Source organism: Bombyx mandarina, chromosome 03 (assembly GCF_030267445.1).
Source record: "Bombyx mandarina strain Sakado chromosome 03, ASM3026744v2".
In the NCBI taxonomy this organism is placed as follows: Eukaryota; Metazoa; Arthropoda; class Insecta; order Lepidoptera; family Bombycidae; genus Bombyx; species Bombyx mandarina.
The window spans coordinates 5686268-5705594 of NC_143210.1; the positions used below are offsets into that span (position 1 = coordinate 5686268).

Here is a 19327-nt window from a genome sequence, read left to right on the forward strand (position 1 = left end):
AGAATTACCTAGATATACCATAAAATAAATTCGAAATTTCCCTTGAAAACGGAACGGAAGAAATGGGCTGGGGCTCACAATAAAATTAACAGATTTAATTTATAAGACACAATAGATATATCATGAAAGCTCGTTCCAGTGCATTTCATGTACGTTTTTATTTCTTCATATCTATATATATAATTCAACTGTACGTGTATATGTCACTGAACTCCTCCTAAACGGCTGGACCGATTTGAATGAATTTTTGTGTGTGCCTTCCTGTGACGTCTGTCTGGTCCGCTGGTTTTATATAATTATTTAGGATTTGAAACGTCATATACGAACACAAGAAGTTTTTTTTTTTCTTAGATGGTTGGATGAGCTCACAGCCCACCTGGTGTTAAGTGTTTACTGGAGCCCATAGACATCTACAACGAAATGCGCCACCCACCTTGAGATATAGGTTCTAAGGGTCTCAGTATAGTTACAACGGCTGCCCCGCCCTTCAAACCGAAACGCATTACTGCTTCACGGCAGAAATAGGCAGGGCGGTGGTACCTATCCGCGCGGACTCACAATAGGTCCTACCACCAGTAATTACGCAAATTATAATTTGTTCGATAATAATGCCTATTCTTGTATTTTAAACAGTTCAAATAGTTCGTTCACTCCTGAACATCTGGATGGGCAAGTTTTTCCTATCAATTTTACAAATACGGGTACAAATTAAATGTATTTAAGTTATAGTGAGTATCGTATATAATGTATTAGGTAAAACTGCCACGAAAATGACAACTTTGAAAACTGCCCACTAAGTATCATTATTGATGATTTGTCGCCGTTCCAAACGACTAAGGGCACAGTTCAGTGCACAGTTGGAGAGCAAGTTTTTGTCGTACATTAAAGTAATACTTACCATTGGCAGTACTAATCATACCCAGTACTCATACTTCACGGTTGAGCGGAATACGTACTTATTAACCACCTATGTCGTGGCGCTGTTTTCCACTAACCCCCGCGTGCATTGACCTTTGAATCTCGTTCGATGTAGACTGCGGGCTCTCGAAAGACGAAACTATTATATTAAAATATGTACTACTACTTAAATTTTCATTAACTCTTCTTAACTCAAATTCAAAGTAAACAATCTAAATAGACGACATTGTCGTGACAGATAAGTTCACCAGCTCAACCAGATCACGAACGATGCGCTCAAGCGGACAAATAATTATGTGGCAGCAAACAAACAAAATGACATTAATTGTGCATATGTATAGAGTTCATTATTTTCAAATCATATTTCAAAGTTTTGATAAATAAGTTGATAAATAAAAAAATGTACTCCTATCGAGCATACGAGATACGTTTTTATATTGATAACGGCCACAATTGTTCGAACTAATGACAAATGGGAAAGTATTATGAATAATTTATTTGTAGATCAGGTTGTGATCTGGCGATTGATCAGAAATATGAGAACTTGGGACACTTGTATGTTGACGCCACTCCACGGATATTTCTGTCATAGGGACAACTCGCAACATAAGAAATGAGGGCGCTGAAGATGAAGAGAGAGACATTATACTTTATAGCACACTAAAATAAATTAACATATAAGAGCCAGTCCACACAGCCCTGTAGACTGGTTCTAAGATCACCCAACAGACAGGTATAATTATATAGACAGTAGAAGCAAATAGCAATATCTTTGCACACAGCCGTTTTTATCCCTAGAAATTTTGAAAAAAACACGGCACGTGTGTTGCCCTGTATTATTACTAAGAATATTCAGAGTGATCTATTCAAATGGATGATCAAAGTTTTATATACTTTATTAAATAAGTAAAAAAATAATGATACATAAATACCTGCAATACACATTTAATATTAAATCACTTTATCACTTACATACCAACGTACTATACATGAATTTGTTGACTTAAATCTTTGCTTGCGATAGAAAATTTTATTCCAAAGAGGCGATGTGACGCCACAAGCGTCTAAACTCTAAATTCAAAACTGTGTTAAAGAAAAGATGGCGCTCAGCCATTATTATTATGCATTAATATGTAGTATTTAGTAATAATTATAGCAAAATTATGTACTAGTAGTATAAACCATTGAGGATTTTAGTGCCACAGAGAATGAAAACGCAAATCCCACCCCTCCTGGGCAAATTCCGCCCCTCCTGTCTGAGCCTTTGCTCGCCCACCTATCCTGGTGAAACTGGAAAGGCCTACGGGCCACCAGTAATCTTTCAATCATAAAAAAAAGAATGAAAACTTGGAGAACTTCAGGTGAGTCACAAATCTAACTAACACATGATGTTGTACCTCTTTACATGTCACACCTAATTATTTCAATATTAATTTTATCTACTTGTAGAGGGTAATGTCAAGATTTTAAGATATCTCCGATTCTCTTTTTTTGCTCTAATGAATGTAATACCTAGTTAAACATTTTATGTAGGTATATAACACGCGTGATATCATTAGAGTAGATCGGACATACATCGCGGCTCGAGTCCCTTGCTAGTTGGATGATAGGGTGACCACAAAAAAAATTATAACAATAATTTACCAACACAAATATGTATTATAATTCTATTTGTTTTTTTTTATTGCTCTTGTAGACAGAATTGATGGTGGCTATCGACACCCACATACGTCAACAATGCCGGGGGCACAGCCAAGTCGCTGCCTACCGTTAAGTACCCGTCACCAGTCTTGTTTCAAGAAGGATATGTCATAGCGCTCGGGAAACACCGTGGAGGAGAACTCAGTCTAAAGCCGGATAATACGTGGCAAAAATATCTCTAAAAACGCACTGTCCGAAGGTCTGTCCGAAAGAGATCCGAAGTCCCTCCGAAGACCCAGAGGCTCCAAATGTTTGTAGTCCCTACAAGGTGAAATTAATGAAAATTGTCCCTAAATACGGTTATAATACGAATGTTTGTGGAAACTTAGTAACACCCGGTATTGAGGGTATTCTAATCGAAAATGAAGACAAATGGTAGTGCACTGTATAGAAACGAAGTACTATGTATGATAATTACAGACTATAGATTAGGAAGTATTCTTATATTGGTGATGATGAATACCATATTATGACGAGAGACAAGTGACAGTGACAGGACGGGGCCGCCTCGCAAAAATTTTAACCCATGTTGCAAATCATGTGACAATAAAAACCAGCAGCGTAACGACAAGTTCTTTTATTTGTGCGAGAATGTAGAAAAGCAGGTAGAAATGGCTGGCACGGCTTGTTTTATTAACACTATCCCCCCTTCGTTGGCTTTGGCTGGCGGCGGCGGCGGTGGCTGTGGCGGAAGGGGGCGTGTTAACATGGCTTGGCGGCTTGGCTGGCGGCAGGGCATGACAGCTGACGTCACATCCGTTACACCCAGGACTCAACTAGCGTGAATCGTCACAAATAAAGCAGAGGTCCGGGAGGAGAGCTTGTTTCGTACCAAGGAAAAAATATACAGTAAAAATATTATACAATATGAGTAATTGTGTTTACTGGTGGGTAAGATGTATTGTGAGTCCGCACGGGTAGGTACCACCACCCTCCCTATTTCTGCCGTAAAGCATTATTAAGCTATTGCAAAGCTTTTATCGCGGGCTTTGAGCGCGGCGACCGAATCAAGTAATTCCGTAACGAACATAAAACCTAACACCCCCACTCCGTCTACTTTGTAGCTGGCGTTCAACACATTCACACGTTGCGCTTGTGTAGTGTTTGTGAATAAGCGCGTGGCGTGACGTCGTACTGCATGCGCATTATGAAAAGTCTGCAATTTATAATTTTGTGAGTTTGATTTTTATTACACGGTGTTATTTCTTCACCGTGGAAGTCAATCGTGAACATTCGTTAAGTACATATTTCATTACGAAAATTGGTACCCGCCTGCGGGATTCGAACACCGGTGCATCGCTAATGCACCAGACGTCTTATAATTTAGCCCACGACGACTTCGCAGTAATGCGTTTCGGTTTGAAGAGTGGGGCAGCCATTGTACTGTAAAAACTGAGACCTTAGAAGGTCTTGTCTCAAGGTAGGTGGCGGAATTTACTTTGTAAATGTCTATGGGCTCCGATAACCGCTTAAGATCAGGTGGGCCGTGAGCTCGACCACCCACCTAAGCAATAAAAAAATAATTAAGATATATGTTCTAAAACATGATCCGATAATTAGATCATATTATTATGTATAGACTAAAACATAATTATGTCGATTTACAAATGTTCACAATTCACACATCCATTTGTTACTGAGCAAAACATTTGACAAGTGTGCAAAAAACTGAAGTGTGCTTATCAGTAAAACGGTGTGACATTGAAATAGCCTTTAAAGAAACATGGAGTGCAGTGACTCACGGTTAGTTTTGATCGAGCAATGTAAACATGTATTATTGTTTTCCTACCTTAACTATGCTGATAGCCTTGAGAGGCTATTTCAGCTTCTCCTTGACGTGTAGGTGAGCTCACGGGGCTCAAACCGGGAGTGCTGCTAACACTGGCCCTAGCAAGGGCAGTGCTTCGCATAATCTACCACCGGATCGGAATCGCGACCCCCTGAGAAGATCCGCCGAGAAACTCAACGGGCTGATGTTTAGGTTAGGTTGCACGTCGAACTCTTTGCCGAGTTTGACGAGTACGGTTACCGGGTTCTCTACTCTCCTACTGTTAGAGCGGAAGACGTCTGCTTTATGTTATTGAAACATGGTCACCCTATATGTGTGCGTTGGTCGGCGTCGGGGTGTCGGGCGGGCGCGTAGTTTGCTTTGCTCGACTCGACTCAGTATCGCCTTGCCTTGTCGAGCACGAAGCACGCCTGTACACGACGACTGAAAAATAATTATAAAATAAACATGGCAAAAAGTGTAGCATTCGCCTTCGCTGTTCTACTGGCGCTGTTCGAAACAGGTATGTTTGTTTTTAAATCACTTATACGATGTATTTTGTTTTCGATAATGTAGGTGTAGCGTTTTTAAAGAAAGATTTCTTAGCCGACTAATTGAAATGATTCTTTGTTTGCATTAATCGAAAAATGGGATTTCGTAATGTGGGTATTTCTGATTAGCGCTGTTTCTGCTTTTTTTCTCTCTCTCTCGGAACGGGAACAACAGGTTAACACGTTTTCAGAGTATAGTTTTTAACTAGCTATTCCGTTACCTGTCAACTTCGCGTCGACTATAAAAACAATTTTAAAGCAATGGCTATCACATAACCTTGATCGTTCATGAAGGCATTGAACCGTAATGTTTGTGTTAAAAATATTGTACTTTTCCTCAATCACGGGACAATGTTAGCAGATTATAATGTTCTTATTTATTAAATTGGGATAACAGCTTTAGTTTTAGTTAAATGAGAATTCAATTGGAATATTAAACACAACGAGAAGTTTTTTTTTTTCCTACCTAAGCTGGTAGCTTTGAGAGGTTATTCAACCGTAACCTTAACTAGTAGGTGAGCTCATGGGGCTCAAACCTGACGACGTTGCTAACACGAACCCTAGCAAAATAACGAGAACAAGAAACACGCAATGAACGTAAAATTATATGTCTACCCGCTGAAAATGGCGCTTGCATGTATCCAGCAACAATAGGCTTGTTAATTGATATTGCCGGATCTTCTCAGTGGGTCGCGATTCCGATCTGGTAGTAGATTCATTCGCGAAGCAATTGCTCTTGAGTTGTTAGGTCTCCTTCGGAGGCGCTCGAGCAGTTGTTAGCAAATCCCACCCCTCCTGGCTAAGCCTATGTTCGCTCACCTGACTTGGTGAAGCTGGAAAGGCCTACGGGCCACCAGTAATCGTTCAATAAAAAAAAAAAAATTGATATTGATAAAAAGTGATAATTGTGGAACGTGTTCACTAGGTATGGGAGGCAAGTTTGTGTCAGTCCGGCAGTTTAGGATCTACTTAGTACAAGACTAAGCAACCTTACAGAAACGTTCCAGATAGTTGAACACATTCTAACGCACGCGTTAGAGAGAGACAGACACACATTCCGGAACTTAATAGTATATCACAGAGACCAGTGTGCTTAGTGCGAGTTTTTTAACGTTCTCGATACCGTAAAAGTTAACTCGTATGCAGTTTGAACAGCGCCCCTAGCGGCAAATGTTCCAACTGCATACAAATTTAAATTAACTTTTACACTATCGAGAACGTTAAAAAAAGCTCGCACTAAGCACACAGAGCTTATACCATTAGGCATATTATTCCATAATAGATACATTATATGTACAGTCTATACTTGAGTCGTCTATTATCAAAGGTGGCAATCTGTGCATTTGGACAAAAAAAATATTATTGATATGTCAATACAGATTGATTTGAATATAATCGTCTCCTTCAAAGAATACGGTTCAAAACCTGCATTAAATAAAGGTTAATACTTAACCTGTTATTTATCTAAGATGTCGTTCAGAACAGTTTTGTGACTGCCAATGGAATACAAAGTCAATAATTCGTTTTTCTGATTTACCACTAATTGTCCACAAGTCACATTGCCGGCTTTGATAATAGTCGACTCACTTAGTCGCCTATTTCGAAAATATCAAACCAAAGTTAATAGTTTACGCAGTCAATTTCCACCTTTAAATAAGGTGGTTTCATTTAATTAAACCTCTAATACGTAGTTTTGTAACTTAGTTATTTTAGTTCTTGCTTAACCGTCTCGCCTTATGCTTAGTGGCTTTTGGCCTAAAGACATTACAACGTGCGAGGCAGCAGCAGTTGAGATTGAGGTATCAATCGTAATGGCTGTCCATGGACCCTTCAAATTGGAACACATGCTGAAATGAGCAGATTCTTATGATTTTAAAAATACAAAGAGAGAGTTAAATGATACTAAGCAAAGAACATTCGCTTGCTATAATAAATAAAATTACATACAAATGATTTAATCTAAACGAAAAAAATTGCAATTAACTTCTCATTATACGATATCCGTTTAAAAACAAGAAACCAAAACTATAGTCTATTAGTTAACTATTGAAATATTTAATGCAATATAGAACTTATTGTTTTACCAATAAGTAAGGTTCTTCCGTAAAAGTATTCGAATTTATTTATACCTATTCTTCTTTTATTTAGTTTCAAAATGTTGTATCTCTTGCACATTAATGTGGACGTTTTGTTGAAGGTTGTTTGCCGTCATTACTACGTGAGTTTTATAGTTTCTAACTGACGACCGACCATACATTGTGTTAGGTGTTGTTCCATTTTTCCCGTTACAATATCATATCTGCTCGGCAAAGACACTTTCTGAATGCTCTCAAGCCTTTACGCTTTTGCCCGCATTTAATTACACCAAAAAAAATTTGTATGTCGGATTGTGAGTCATCGCTTAACGATATATCTGACGCGAAGCGTTAATCCAGCTTAAAAGGCGAAACAGCGATCATGCAATACAACTAAGATTTCAACCTCATATCTCCAGTGGATACCTAGCAGCATTTATATGCAATCTCTCCCTCTACAATAAACATAATATATATTATACTGATGTAAACTTTAAGCCAGCTAGGTGTCATCATCTTGCCCGTTTCTACGGTATAGCTGTTATATGTTGAGTTCGTCCGCCACGCGTCTGAAATCTATACTAATATTATAAAGAGGAAAGATTTGTTTGTTTGTTTGTTTCGAATAGGCTCCGAAACTACTGGACCGATTTGAAAAATTCTTTTTCCATTAGAAGCCGAAACTGTCCCTGATGAACATAGGCTACTTTTTTTTAATTTTTTTTTTTTGGTTTCATGTGTATGTTTCCGAAGCGAAGCGAGGGCGGGTCGCTAGTTAAACAATAAAGTCGTAATTTTCGATGTAAGATACCTTATTTTCATCGATATTAATTCCTGGAGTGCGCCTGACTTGCCACGCCTTGTGTACCCACACAGCAGCTGGGTTTACTATTTTCGCTAGCTCCTCGATAACTGTGAGAAATTTTGCTCTTTCTGTAATATGTATTCGACGGAGTAGAAAACAGTTTTCTTTAAAAAAATAATTACTGTATTACAATTATTCCTTTACTAAAATCATAGAAATGCCTCTAGACCTACATCAAATACTTTAGCAGTAAAACAACAGTGGGGCATAAAGAATGTTTTCTGAAACTTTTGTTTGTTTAATAATCGCTAACTTGGAACCAGACCCGGAGTGTTAAAAACAAATAACTTAATGTCATCTATACTAATATTATAAAGAGGAAAGATTTGTTTGTTTGTTTGTTTCGAATAGGCTCCGAAACTACGGGACCGATTTGAAAAATTCTTTTTCCATTAGAAGCCGACATTGTCCCTGATGAACATAGGCTACTTTTTTTAAATATTTTTTTTTGGTTTCATGTGTGTTTTAATGTTTCCGAAGCGAAGCGAGGGCGGGTCGCTAGTTAGTGATAATGATATAAATCCACACACCTACAACTCTATGTATATTAAGAAAGCAAAAGAAAACAATTTAATACTTTATGTTGTTATTCCTAAGAAGACATTCTTGTTTCTCGCGTTTTGTACAAACACACATATAAGGTCTCGTAAAAACAATGACATTGTATGTAAGAGATAAAACATTACAACCTTAAAATAGTTGGAAGAATGCCAAAGAAGCTACAAATTAAGTTGAAAAAAAAGACCTAAAACCACCTAATATGGAAGCAATATTTCTATTGCTGTAAACTCGTATATAATCATTAGACATTTTAATATTTCTGTCGATTATACCAAATAAGAAATTCACTTTTCCACGTTCCTATTTACAATCGATTGACAAAATTATATTAAAACTGGTCTCTTCCTTAGTCAGATAATACAATATGAATTTAACGTAGCTGTGTGCTGCGTACTAATTGAAACCGGTTTCATTCGTCGCGTCCAAGGTTGTTTGTGTTCGTAGTGCTCATGGCCTAAATATGTAAATGGCAATGGGTGACATCATCAACGCTACAAGTACTCGTTAAATCTGATAGTTCATATTTACGCTTGTTTTGGTTTTCAAATGACGTGATGTGACAAATCGGTAAGTAGCGGCTTGGCTCTGCCCCTGGCATTGTTGAAGTCCATGGGCGACGGTAACCACTCACCATCAGGTGGGCCGTATGCTCGTCTGCCTACAAGGGCAATCAAAAATATATTTATATATATATAACATAAAAACATTAGCATTAGCAGCTGACGTAATTATGGATAGGACTGGTGCCGCATGAAGCTACCCGTCCTCTGTTTTTCATTTGATAGAATTGGAATTCTATTGATGGAAACTTACTGACATTACTTCATTTGATAGAATTCAATGGAGCGGAATTTTATTGATGGAAACTTACTGTTGCTAACTATATCATAAGACGGTAATATTTTCCAATTGATTCCCATAAAATTGCTACTAACGATTTGGAACTAAGGCGAAAATATCACTCTGGGCTTAGTGGGTTTTCGCTGGACAAATAATATGTTTTATAGTACGTAATTATTCTTCATCTCTCAATTAACTGAATTCAAAAGTTTTTTACCAGTGTAATATCAAACAACTTCAACATTTCAGACTGATCTACATGTCTTATGCTAGTGTTTCAAAAGATTCTATCTTGAAGGACAAAAAGAAGTAACATATCTGAATTATTTTTCCCTAATATTCGAAAATCCCATCGGCAATGCTTATGAAAACAACTTACGTAAGCATAATCAGTATTCGTCGTTATTATATACCATGTAGCTGTTGGTATATAGCCTTTGTTTCCTGGCTCCAATGATATTCGATCCGCAAAAACATTCCCATAAATATCTTCGGAGTTGTAATAAAATTGTTTTTGTCCGCCCGAGCGAGAGACATCCTTAAATACGCAATAAAACTCTCCCTAAGAAGTATTTTTCCTTGAAACTACGTATATCTTATATCTGAGGGTGTGGAGATTTTTCATTTTTACGATTTAACAATTGTTATCTTGATTTTATAGTTCGATTGATCGAGTCTTCTGCATCATTTTATGTTTAAATGAAGCTCAACAACACTAAATTATATTTGGACGTGAGTCAGAGTTGTGATATGATTTTAAAGGTCATTCATTTAACATAACAAACGTTTTATTATCGGACATATTATTCTGAAATAAAAAAAAAAAAAAACTTCAAAGAATTAACCTATCCCTATCTATAAAATATGTTATATCTATGTTTTTGCAAGATATATTGTGTCGATTTTGGATTCAAAAATGTAGATAATATTATTAAAATTATATTATTTTATAGTACGGCTTCATGGATGCAAAATACGGAACAGTGTCATTATCGTACCTCTAAAGGTCAAATGCGAACTTCAATGTAAATCAGAATTTATTTTCTAATCGGACTGGACGCAACGGGCCAAAACTGAACCTACACTTTATTTATTTAAAAGTTAAATTCAAACAGAAGATGGTACTCAATTTATCTAGGCTAATCATTTTTATATTAACGACGTAATAATGACTTATTCAGTTACAGTCCATAAAATGTTTAATATACGATAATGACATAGTTGTTTACCTATGAGGGAATTTTGGATTTTCCGAACTCGATATTACTTTTTTCATGTGAGTTCGACTCTCTGTATCGTCATTATTTTGAAAGGAATTTTATTTCAACTGCTCCATGTCATTGTGTCACTTAACTCTGCCGCCTCGTGAATTAATCCAATTTGCCACTTGTCAGCTATTAAGATGTGTGTATGACTTGTTTGTTGAGTAATAAAGGAAACTGGGATAGGAATGGGTTTTTTTAATACATTTATTTCTTAAACTGCTCAGCTTATAACCTTATCAACCGCTGATCCTTTAAAAAACTGTTTGCTATACAAAAGAAAAGTTATAGATCCTCACTAATATTATGTTAAAATTTTCTTTTACTTCGAAGTTTTATTTGCATGTTTCAAGATCATTTTAGATGAATATAATGGTTGTGAATGAATCAAATCGAAGTTACGTAATACATACAATGAACAATGAATACAATTACAATTACTGAGAATTCTCGTTTCACATTGTCAGGTGTTATCCTACTTTGACTAAGCGATTGTTTCGCTTGTTTCTGCTATAGTGATTTAGTAGAATAACAATTCGATTCTTAACTCAGCGGCTGACTGCAGATCAGCACATGGTTTGGTTGGCATGAGTATAATGAATGTGTGCAACAACGCAGACTTCGTTAATTGAATGAAACTTAGCTGCAGCAACGTTTGAAATCCTTCCTTTAACAAACTTGTCGAATCAATTTCAAGAATGTTTTTACACGCTTTATATTAGCTTCACTTGTATGTTCGTATGTTTGTAACTGCATCCTTTAGACGCGATTTTGACCGATTTTAAACGGCCAGATTTCATTCAAACTTTGTAGATTTATCGAGGATCGACGACAATTCAAAATTAAAAAAAAAATGAAAAATTGCAATTCAACTAAAAAATGAAAGATAAATAATAGTTTAAAAAAAAAACAAAAAAATAGAAAATAAATTTTAATAAATTTAAATTGAAAATAGTGTAAAAAAAATATATATTTTATTGTAAAAAAAGCGTGGGGTGCATGGTGTTATTAGTTATAAATATTTTTCTGACAGATATGAGTAGAAGAATTATTATTTCAATAATATCTTAAAAAGCTTAATTTTAATTTTATTATCTTAATTTTATATAAAGCGTGTTTTTTAATATTTTTTTACTATAATTTTTTCGTTCCAAGTTTAAACCGGTCTGATAATATTCTGTTATCTAATTCGAGCAAAAAAAACACTATATGTTTCCGCCAGCTTATCTGAATGCATATTGAAAATAATTGGTAACGGCATAAAATTATTCAATCTTTGCACGGAATTTTTCGTGTGCATTTAATATGAAAAAACGCTCAAACAAATAGATCAAAACTGTTTACGATTCTATTTAAGAATAGGTAGAAGACTAGATACTCTGTTAACTACAGAGCAAGCGGCTTTGTTTGCTGTGTAAATCCAATCTATAAATACTCGTATAGCTTTATCTCGCTTCATAGATGACGTAAGACTTCGCCCAGAATTTTCGAATATTTTTACACTGTAATTCATTTCTACAATATGTTGACTGTTTTAATTATCAACGTAATTTATAAATGGCCAATCGTGATCATACATACATACAAGATATATTCAATAGGATTAATTTCCAAAAACGGAGGAGACTATATTAATGGGGATTCCTGATACCTAACCCTCGGTCGTAAAACAATATGATACCAAAATATTTAAAACGCCATATATTTCGACTTAATTACTCGTAGATATGATTTAGTCTCCTTTCTTTCATATTGCGGGTACAAAGATGAACTCTCTTATGCTATAGGTGTAAATAAATGAAACTAAGTTCGTAAACTAACTATCGTAAATATTGACACCTAGATTAACATTCCTACTACGTGTTAAGGTTTCCCTTTTTTTATATAATACTATTGATGTTTTGTGAACATGGAAATAAGTGAACTGTTTAGCTTTTTTTAATCAATAACGCTAAAGCTCATCGAAGAAAGAAATATAAGTGAAACCCGTTGACAAAATGTTACAAGACAAGACTAAAATGTTTCAAGACAAACAAGGATATTTCAATGCTGAACTTAAAATACTGGATACGCAACAATCATCTATATAACTCGCACATACGGTGCTATAAAGTCACTTAAGCAATTTTTTTACTGGTGGTAGGACCTCTTGTGAGTCCGCACCGGTAGGTACCACCGCCCCGCCTATTTCTGCCGTGAAGCAGTAATGCGTTTCGGTTTGAAGGGTGTGGCAGCCGTTGCAACTATACTGAGACCTTAGAACTTATATCTCAAGGTGTGTGGCGCATTTACGTTGTAGATGCCTATGGGTTCCAGTAACCACTTAACACCAGGTGGGCTGTGAGCTCGTACATCCATCTAAGCAATAAAATAAAAAAATTTTTTTTGTTAAAACTGAACTAAGTATGAGAAAATACATTTTTTAATAGTTATCAGCGAGATGTTTGCTTTTACTGATGAAGTTTAAAGTTTTAGTTTAAATATTATCGTTTTTTATTTCTTTAGTCTAGCAAAAATATATAAGAACTACATATAATAAAATGTCGAATTTTCTAACGTTTCTCCTGAAAAATTACATAATTTGCATAAGTGACGTTATCGCACCGTCTGTGCGTATGTACATATTCTACGCGAACACTAGAAACTATGCTTCTATTGACATTAACAATATTTTCGATCAATGTATACGAATAGCAGTTGCAGCATCTATATATTAATACGTGAAGCAAAAACTTTGTATCCCTTTTTACGAAAATTGCGTGGACGGAGGAGTATGAAATTTTCCACACTTATAGAGAATATAGAGAAGAAGTACACAATGCAAATATTACACACACTACATACCATGTATTTGACGCACACACGCATGCATACTATTTATTGTCAAACTTTTGTTCTTGACGTCTGTTGTCAAATTGAGAATAGATTAAATATTGTTTGTCTTTGTTAATATCTTTAAAATTGTAGTCGAATTTCGACTACTGCGGGACCTCTAGTATTGATAAACCTACTTTCGATTTCAGGTTATTGCATCAAGTGCTACCAATGTAACAGTGAACAGGATAAGAACTGCGGGGACCCGTTCAAGAGCGCCAAACCCCCAGTAGTAAGTATTCTGAAATAAGACCTTACAGTCATAGAGAAATACCAGAGCGTGGTAAAAAATTATGATATTGATGCTGGGACAGAATGCTATGCGAGTTGAGATGAGGTTGTTACTACCGTAGATGATGGGACAGCGGTTGATGTGCAGTAAAGCTTGCGGTTGTTTCCGCTGATCATTATTCGTCGAAAGCCTAAAAAAGCGAAAGGAATTTCAAACTTTTAATAGAAAAAAAGCAAACGAATTATTCAATGAAAAAAAAAGTACGCTGAATTACTTCTACTAGACGATGTCATCTTGTTGTGTCTTTAAAGCGCTTAGTTACCCTCAATTAAGAAAAATAGTTTTATTATTCGCCAATAGGTGTCGGGAAGAGTTGATTATTGAAAACACGAATAAAGCAACATTTTCTGAAAATAAATCGTAGCTAGATCGATTTATCGCCCCCAAAATCCCCTGTACACTAAATTTTATGAAAATCGTTGGAGCCGTTTCCGAGATTCAGATTATATATATATTAATATACAAGAATTGCTCGCTTAAAGGTATAAGATAAGATAAGATAAATCGTGTTATTATGCATTTTTCATAACCGGAAGTAATGGAAAATTTCATCATAAAGTATTGAAAATCTGCATTTACTAATTCTCTAGAAAATTAATATATCGTGAAACCGCTATCAAATTATGCGGTTGGAAATTTGACGGTAGCTAGTACATTATTAAATTTACAACGAAATTATATTAAATGTGGTATTTAACCCACAATCACGACCCGGTGAGTTTCTCGTGTGATCTTCTCAGTTGGTCACTATTCGGAACCGGTGTTAAAATTCAGCGAAGGATTGCTATTGCTAGGGTAGAAGCTAGCAACCTCTCTCAGACTAAGCCCCGTGAGCTTTTTTTAAATATGTTTAAATGGCTCAACGAGCTGATAAGCACCTCTTGTTAAGTAGTTAGCGGAAACCATAGACATCAAATAAGTCCATCGACCATCAACAAGGGACACTTAACCGTGCGGGCTCACAAGACGTCCTACTATCTATATCTTCTATATATGTATATATAAATGAATTGCTGTTCGTTAGTATCGCTAAAACTCGAGAACGGCTCGACCGATTTAGCTAATTTTGGTCTTGAATTATTTGTGGAAGTCCAGAGAAGGTTTAAAAGGTACATAAATATGAAAATGCTCAAAATTGAAAAAAAAAATGTTTTTCCTTTGATGTGTCTCCCATCGGACGGATTTCTTTTGTTTGTTTTAAGTTTATTTTATAAAAAAGTTTAGGTCTTTCATTTATCGATTAGGGCACTACGAAGTCTGCCGGGTCAGCTAATCAGTAATAAAAGTCTCTCCCACCAACCAAAGGCAAGGCCAGAATAGGCCGACAAAGCGACCAACAGTAAGGTAGGCAAAAAAATAAGCGTCCTACAAGTACTTTGACCTCGCACAGAAAATCAGTTTTACTTAAATAATATTTTTCATTTTCGCTTGCATTGGTCACACCAATCTATATTGTGATTGACAAATTAAAGAGCGTGGTATGGAGATGTATGGAAATGGTAGTGCAAGGGTAGGTAGGGAGGAAGAGGTCGACCGAAGCTGACATGGATAGAGTGTGTGAATGACGATATGAGAGAGAGAGAAGTGAGTGTTGAGATTACGGCTGATAGAAGAGAATGGAATAGAAAAGTCGTCGTGGCCTAAAGGATAAGATGTCCGGTGCATTCATATCCAGCGATGCAACGGTGTTCTAATCCCGCAGACAAGTACCAATTTTTCTAATGAAATACGTACTTGACAAATGTTCACGATTGACTTCCACGGTGAAGGAATAACATCGTGTAATAAAAATCAAACCCGCAAAATTATAATTTGCGTAATTACTGGTGGTAGGAGTGGTGTGAGTCCGCACGGGCAGGTACCACCACCCCGCCTATTTCTGCCGTAAAGCAGTAATGCGTTTCAGTTTGAAGGGTGGGGCAGGGGTGGGCTGTGAGCTCGTCCTCGAAAATTCGCTGTTCCGACACCACCTAATGGGATAAAGTGGGGACAAAGAAGAAGAATCAATATTGAGGACCAGCTACATTTTTATGAATACCTTTTCAGGAATGCAACACCCAGGATTCGATTAACTTCAACACGCTCTACCTGCGCAACATTCTGCCTGTCGAAGTCTTGAACAGCGTTACGGGAGCTCCTAGATACTGTCACAAGATCGTCATGAGTGAGTTTTTTGAACTGAATTTTTTTTAAACCATTTTGATTTGAAACTCTTTACTAAAAGGAGACATTAAAAAGTAACATATGTACCTATATGTGTTCAGGATTTGGTCTGTAAGAGAACCTCTTAACTTTTCGCTTCTATCCCTTGTAAGCAGTGCTGTTTTTTTCATAGTACCAGTTGGGGTACCGGAAACTTAATACAAGAACGTCTTCCTATTTTTAAGCTCTAGAAAGGCATTCTACCAACTGATAGACATCGCAATCTGAATAGCGTCACACATCTTGAAACGTGTGGTCGAAGTTAGAATTAAATACATATTGCATGACGGCTGTTAATTCATCCCAACGGCGGATCCAGGGGGGGTCATGGGGGTCATGACCCCCCCTGAGCTAGTTCCAGGACTTGAACTAACTTGGACTAATTGAAGAACATCATGATGTATTTATTATCTATTGTTATCAAAATTAAATTATAAGTTCTTAATTTGCCCACGACTATGTGACCCCCTCCTGGCGCCAAAGCTGGATCCGCCCTTGATTCATCCCTTGGTTGACGAAACTACGTACGAAATACACACTACATCGTCTCGTACGGAATAACAATACTACCAATAGGTTGGCATACTTAACTGTCGATGCGGGCTTTTATATTTTAACGTGTTGTTTATGTTAGATATAAAGAAATATGTGACCAGTATATAAACGTTGGTTTTTAAAAGTAAACGGAACTATGCATGCTTTCTAATAAAAGAAATGACGAACAAGAAATATACTGCCGTGAAGCAGTAATGCGTTTCGGTTTGAAGGGTGGGGCAACCGTTGTAACTATACTTGAGACATTAAAACTGATATCTCAAGGTGGGTGACAGCATTTACGTTCTAGATGTCTATGGTCTCCAGTAATCACTTAACGCCAGTGGGCTGTGAACTAGTGCACGTAAAATTTCTCGACGTCGCTTAACATTATTTTTTGTTAATAATAGAATATTCCTAAAGAAATAATGATTTATAGTATATAATTACGTACTTCATTAATGTACTCATTTTACTCTATAAATTCTTGATCAATATACGCTTTAATAGATAGAAGACTTATAATAGTAATTATATACGAAGGGTTTTTATAATCGCCGATTTCAAATCATGCGTATTTTGGGGTTCCGACCCTTTTTTCCGAGTCGAACGGTGTTCAAAGATTCAAGGTTAAATTCGAATAACTGTTCACTTTTACAGAGAGCGGAACTGTTGTCCGTACTTGCTTGGATGTCAACCCCAACGATTCCCAGCACACCTGCCGAGTTGTCGAGCTCGCCTCCAACACCGCGATCGCCGACAGCGCGAAGGTCAAGTCCTGCGCTGTGTGCAACAAGGACAACTGTAACGGAGCTGGATCTATTTCCTTCTCTCTCCCACTGGCCACATTCGCTCTGATCGCTACGTATTTCGTTTTCAAACAATAATTTCGATTCTATATATATTTTTACTTTTAATTTAACGCACCAAAACATAGGTAATGAATGTCGGTTTGGGCGTGCCAAACAGCGTTCTCTCAGCCTCTAATCTAGTACTCACTGAAAAGAATTCTAAAGAATTTATTGTGAATCTCAGTTCATTTTCATACATCTGTCCCCGTCTACACGAACGAAAATGTTGTTCATTAAAGAACTGATTTAAAAAAAAACCTGGTAGAATTCGCAGTATTGTTTGAAACAGTAACGAAAATTCCATTTTAATTTACGAATAAAAAATGTTTCATAAATTTATCCAATATACCAAATAAACCTAAAAAAGTTGTTAACAGTTTTTTTTGTTTATGTAAAATACTTTTTAAAACAGTGTACTTGTACTAAAGTAATTTTACGTGTTTACGTATTGTTATATAATATATACTTGTTGTATTAATGTATCGGGCTTATTCTTAGATGACAGAGTGCCTAAGTATTTCATATTAAATTGTTATAAAAGTTGTTGTTAGTACTTACTTCTTTTGTAGGTGCATTGGAAGATATTAAGAGAATCATTAGATACAAGAATACTATCAACGTGCACATTTAATTTGTTAAAAATAATGAGAATGGTTTATTTACTTTTAAAGCATTTATTTGTGTATTCATATTTATGTGAACTCTTTGAGTTGTAAGTTTTATTTGTAATAAAAAATAATGAAAATTGTGTTTTTTTTTTTTTCAGAATTATATCGGCAGTAATGTTATTTATCCTCTAACCTAGCGTCGATCTAATTAGGATTGATAACTCTTAAATAATTAGATTCGTAGGAATTTGCTGTTTAAACGATATCAAATTCCTTTTCACGATGCATCAAAATTCGTACCCATATGAATTAACTACATTAAAATATAACTTACGGCATAAACATAATGTTGCTGTATAGTTTGGTGGCGACACTTTCGATTTTACTGTGACACTTTCCTTCCACTAGATTCATCTAACATGTAGGCGAGTTCACGGACTCTCATTCTGGTGAATTTGCTACAGTAGCTCTTGCTTAGGCAGTGCTTTGCTGAAACTATCACCGGATCGGAATCGCGATCTACTGAAAAGATCCGGCGAGAAACTCTGGGGCCCAACCGTGACACCTTTTTTTTTTTTTATTGCTTAGATGGGTGGACGAGCTCACAGCCCACCTGGTTTTAAGTGTTTACTGGAGCCCATAGATATCCACAACGTAAATGCGCCACCCACCTTGAGATATAAGTTCTAAAGTCTCAAGTATAGTTACAACGGCTGCCGCACCCTTCAAACCGAAACGCATTACTGATCCGTGGCGTGATCTCGCAAGGTCTCACCAGTCTTACAAAGTAGAGGCGTTGTAGTTACTGGCCTTGGTTTGTTGCTGATACAAGGAACGATCCAGTCATAGTAAGTGAATCTTTAGTCTTCGATTCTTGACATTAACCCAAACCACTGGTGGCAGTCTTGGATACAAGTAACAAGGTCAACAATATTTATTGGTAGTCTGTATTTTGTATTTTTAATTGTTTCTATATCATCTACTTAATTGATCAATTTAAGTTTTTATTTTATTTTATTTATTACCTTTGTAGGCAGACGAGCGTACGGCCCACCTGATGGTAAGTGGTTACCGTCGTCCATAGACTTCAGCAATGCCAGGAGCAGAGCCAAGCCGCTGCCTACTGCTTAATACTCTCCACAAGCCTCGTTTGAAGCAGGACATGTCATAGCGCTCGGGAAACACCGTGGAGGGGAGCTCATTCCATAGCCGGATGGTACGTGGCAAAAAAGATCTCTGGAAACGCACTGTGGATGACCGCAGTGGCTCCAGGTAGTATGGATGAACTCTACTCCGGTGGCGGGCGGTGCGATGGTAAAAACGAGACGTTGGTATCATCTCGAACAATTCCTCAGAGCACTCCCTATGGAACATGCGGTACAAAATACAGAGGGAACCGAAATATATGTTTTCGTAAATAATAAT

The 19327-nt window shown here is 36.6% G+C and overlaps 1 protein-coding gene across 1 annotated transcript; it reads left to right on the forward strand.

The window, feature by feature from the left end:
• Nucleotides 1-4748: 4748 nt before the first annotated feature.
• LOC114250825 (UPAR/Ly6 domain-containing protein CG9338) lies at nucleotides 4749-18039 on the forward strand. Its single transcript, XM_028184865.2, has 4 exons — nucleotides 4749-4910; nucleotides 13565-13647; nucleotides 15754-15871; nucleotides 17104-18039. The coding sequence occupies exons 1-4, from the start codon at nucleotides 4856-4858 to the stop codon at nucleotides 17328-17330; spliced, it is 483 nt and encodes a 160-aa protein (XP_028040666.2). The 5' UTR covers nucleotides 4749-4855; the 3' UTR covers nucleotides 17331-18039.
• Nucleotides 18040-19327: the final 1288 nt, after the last annotated feature.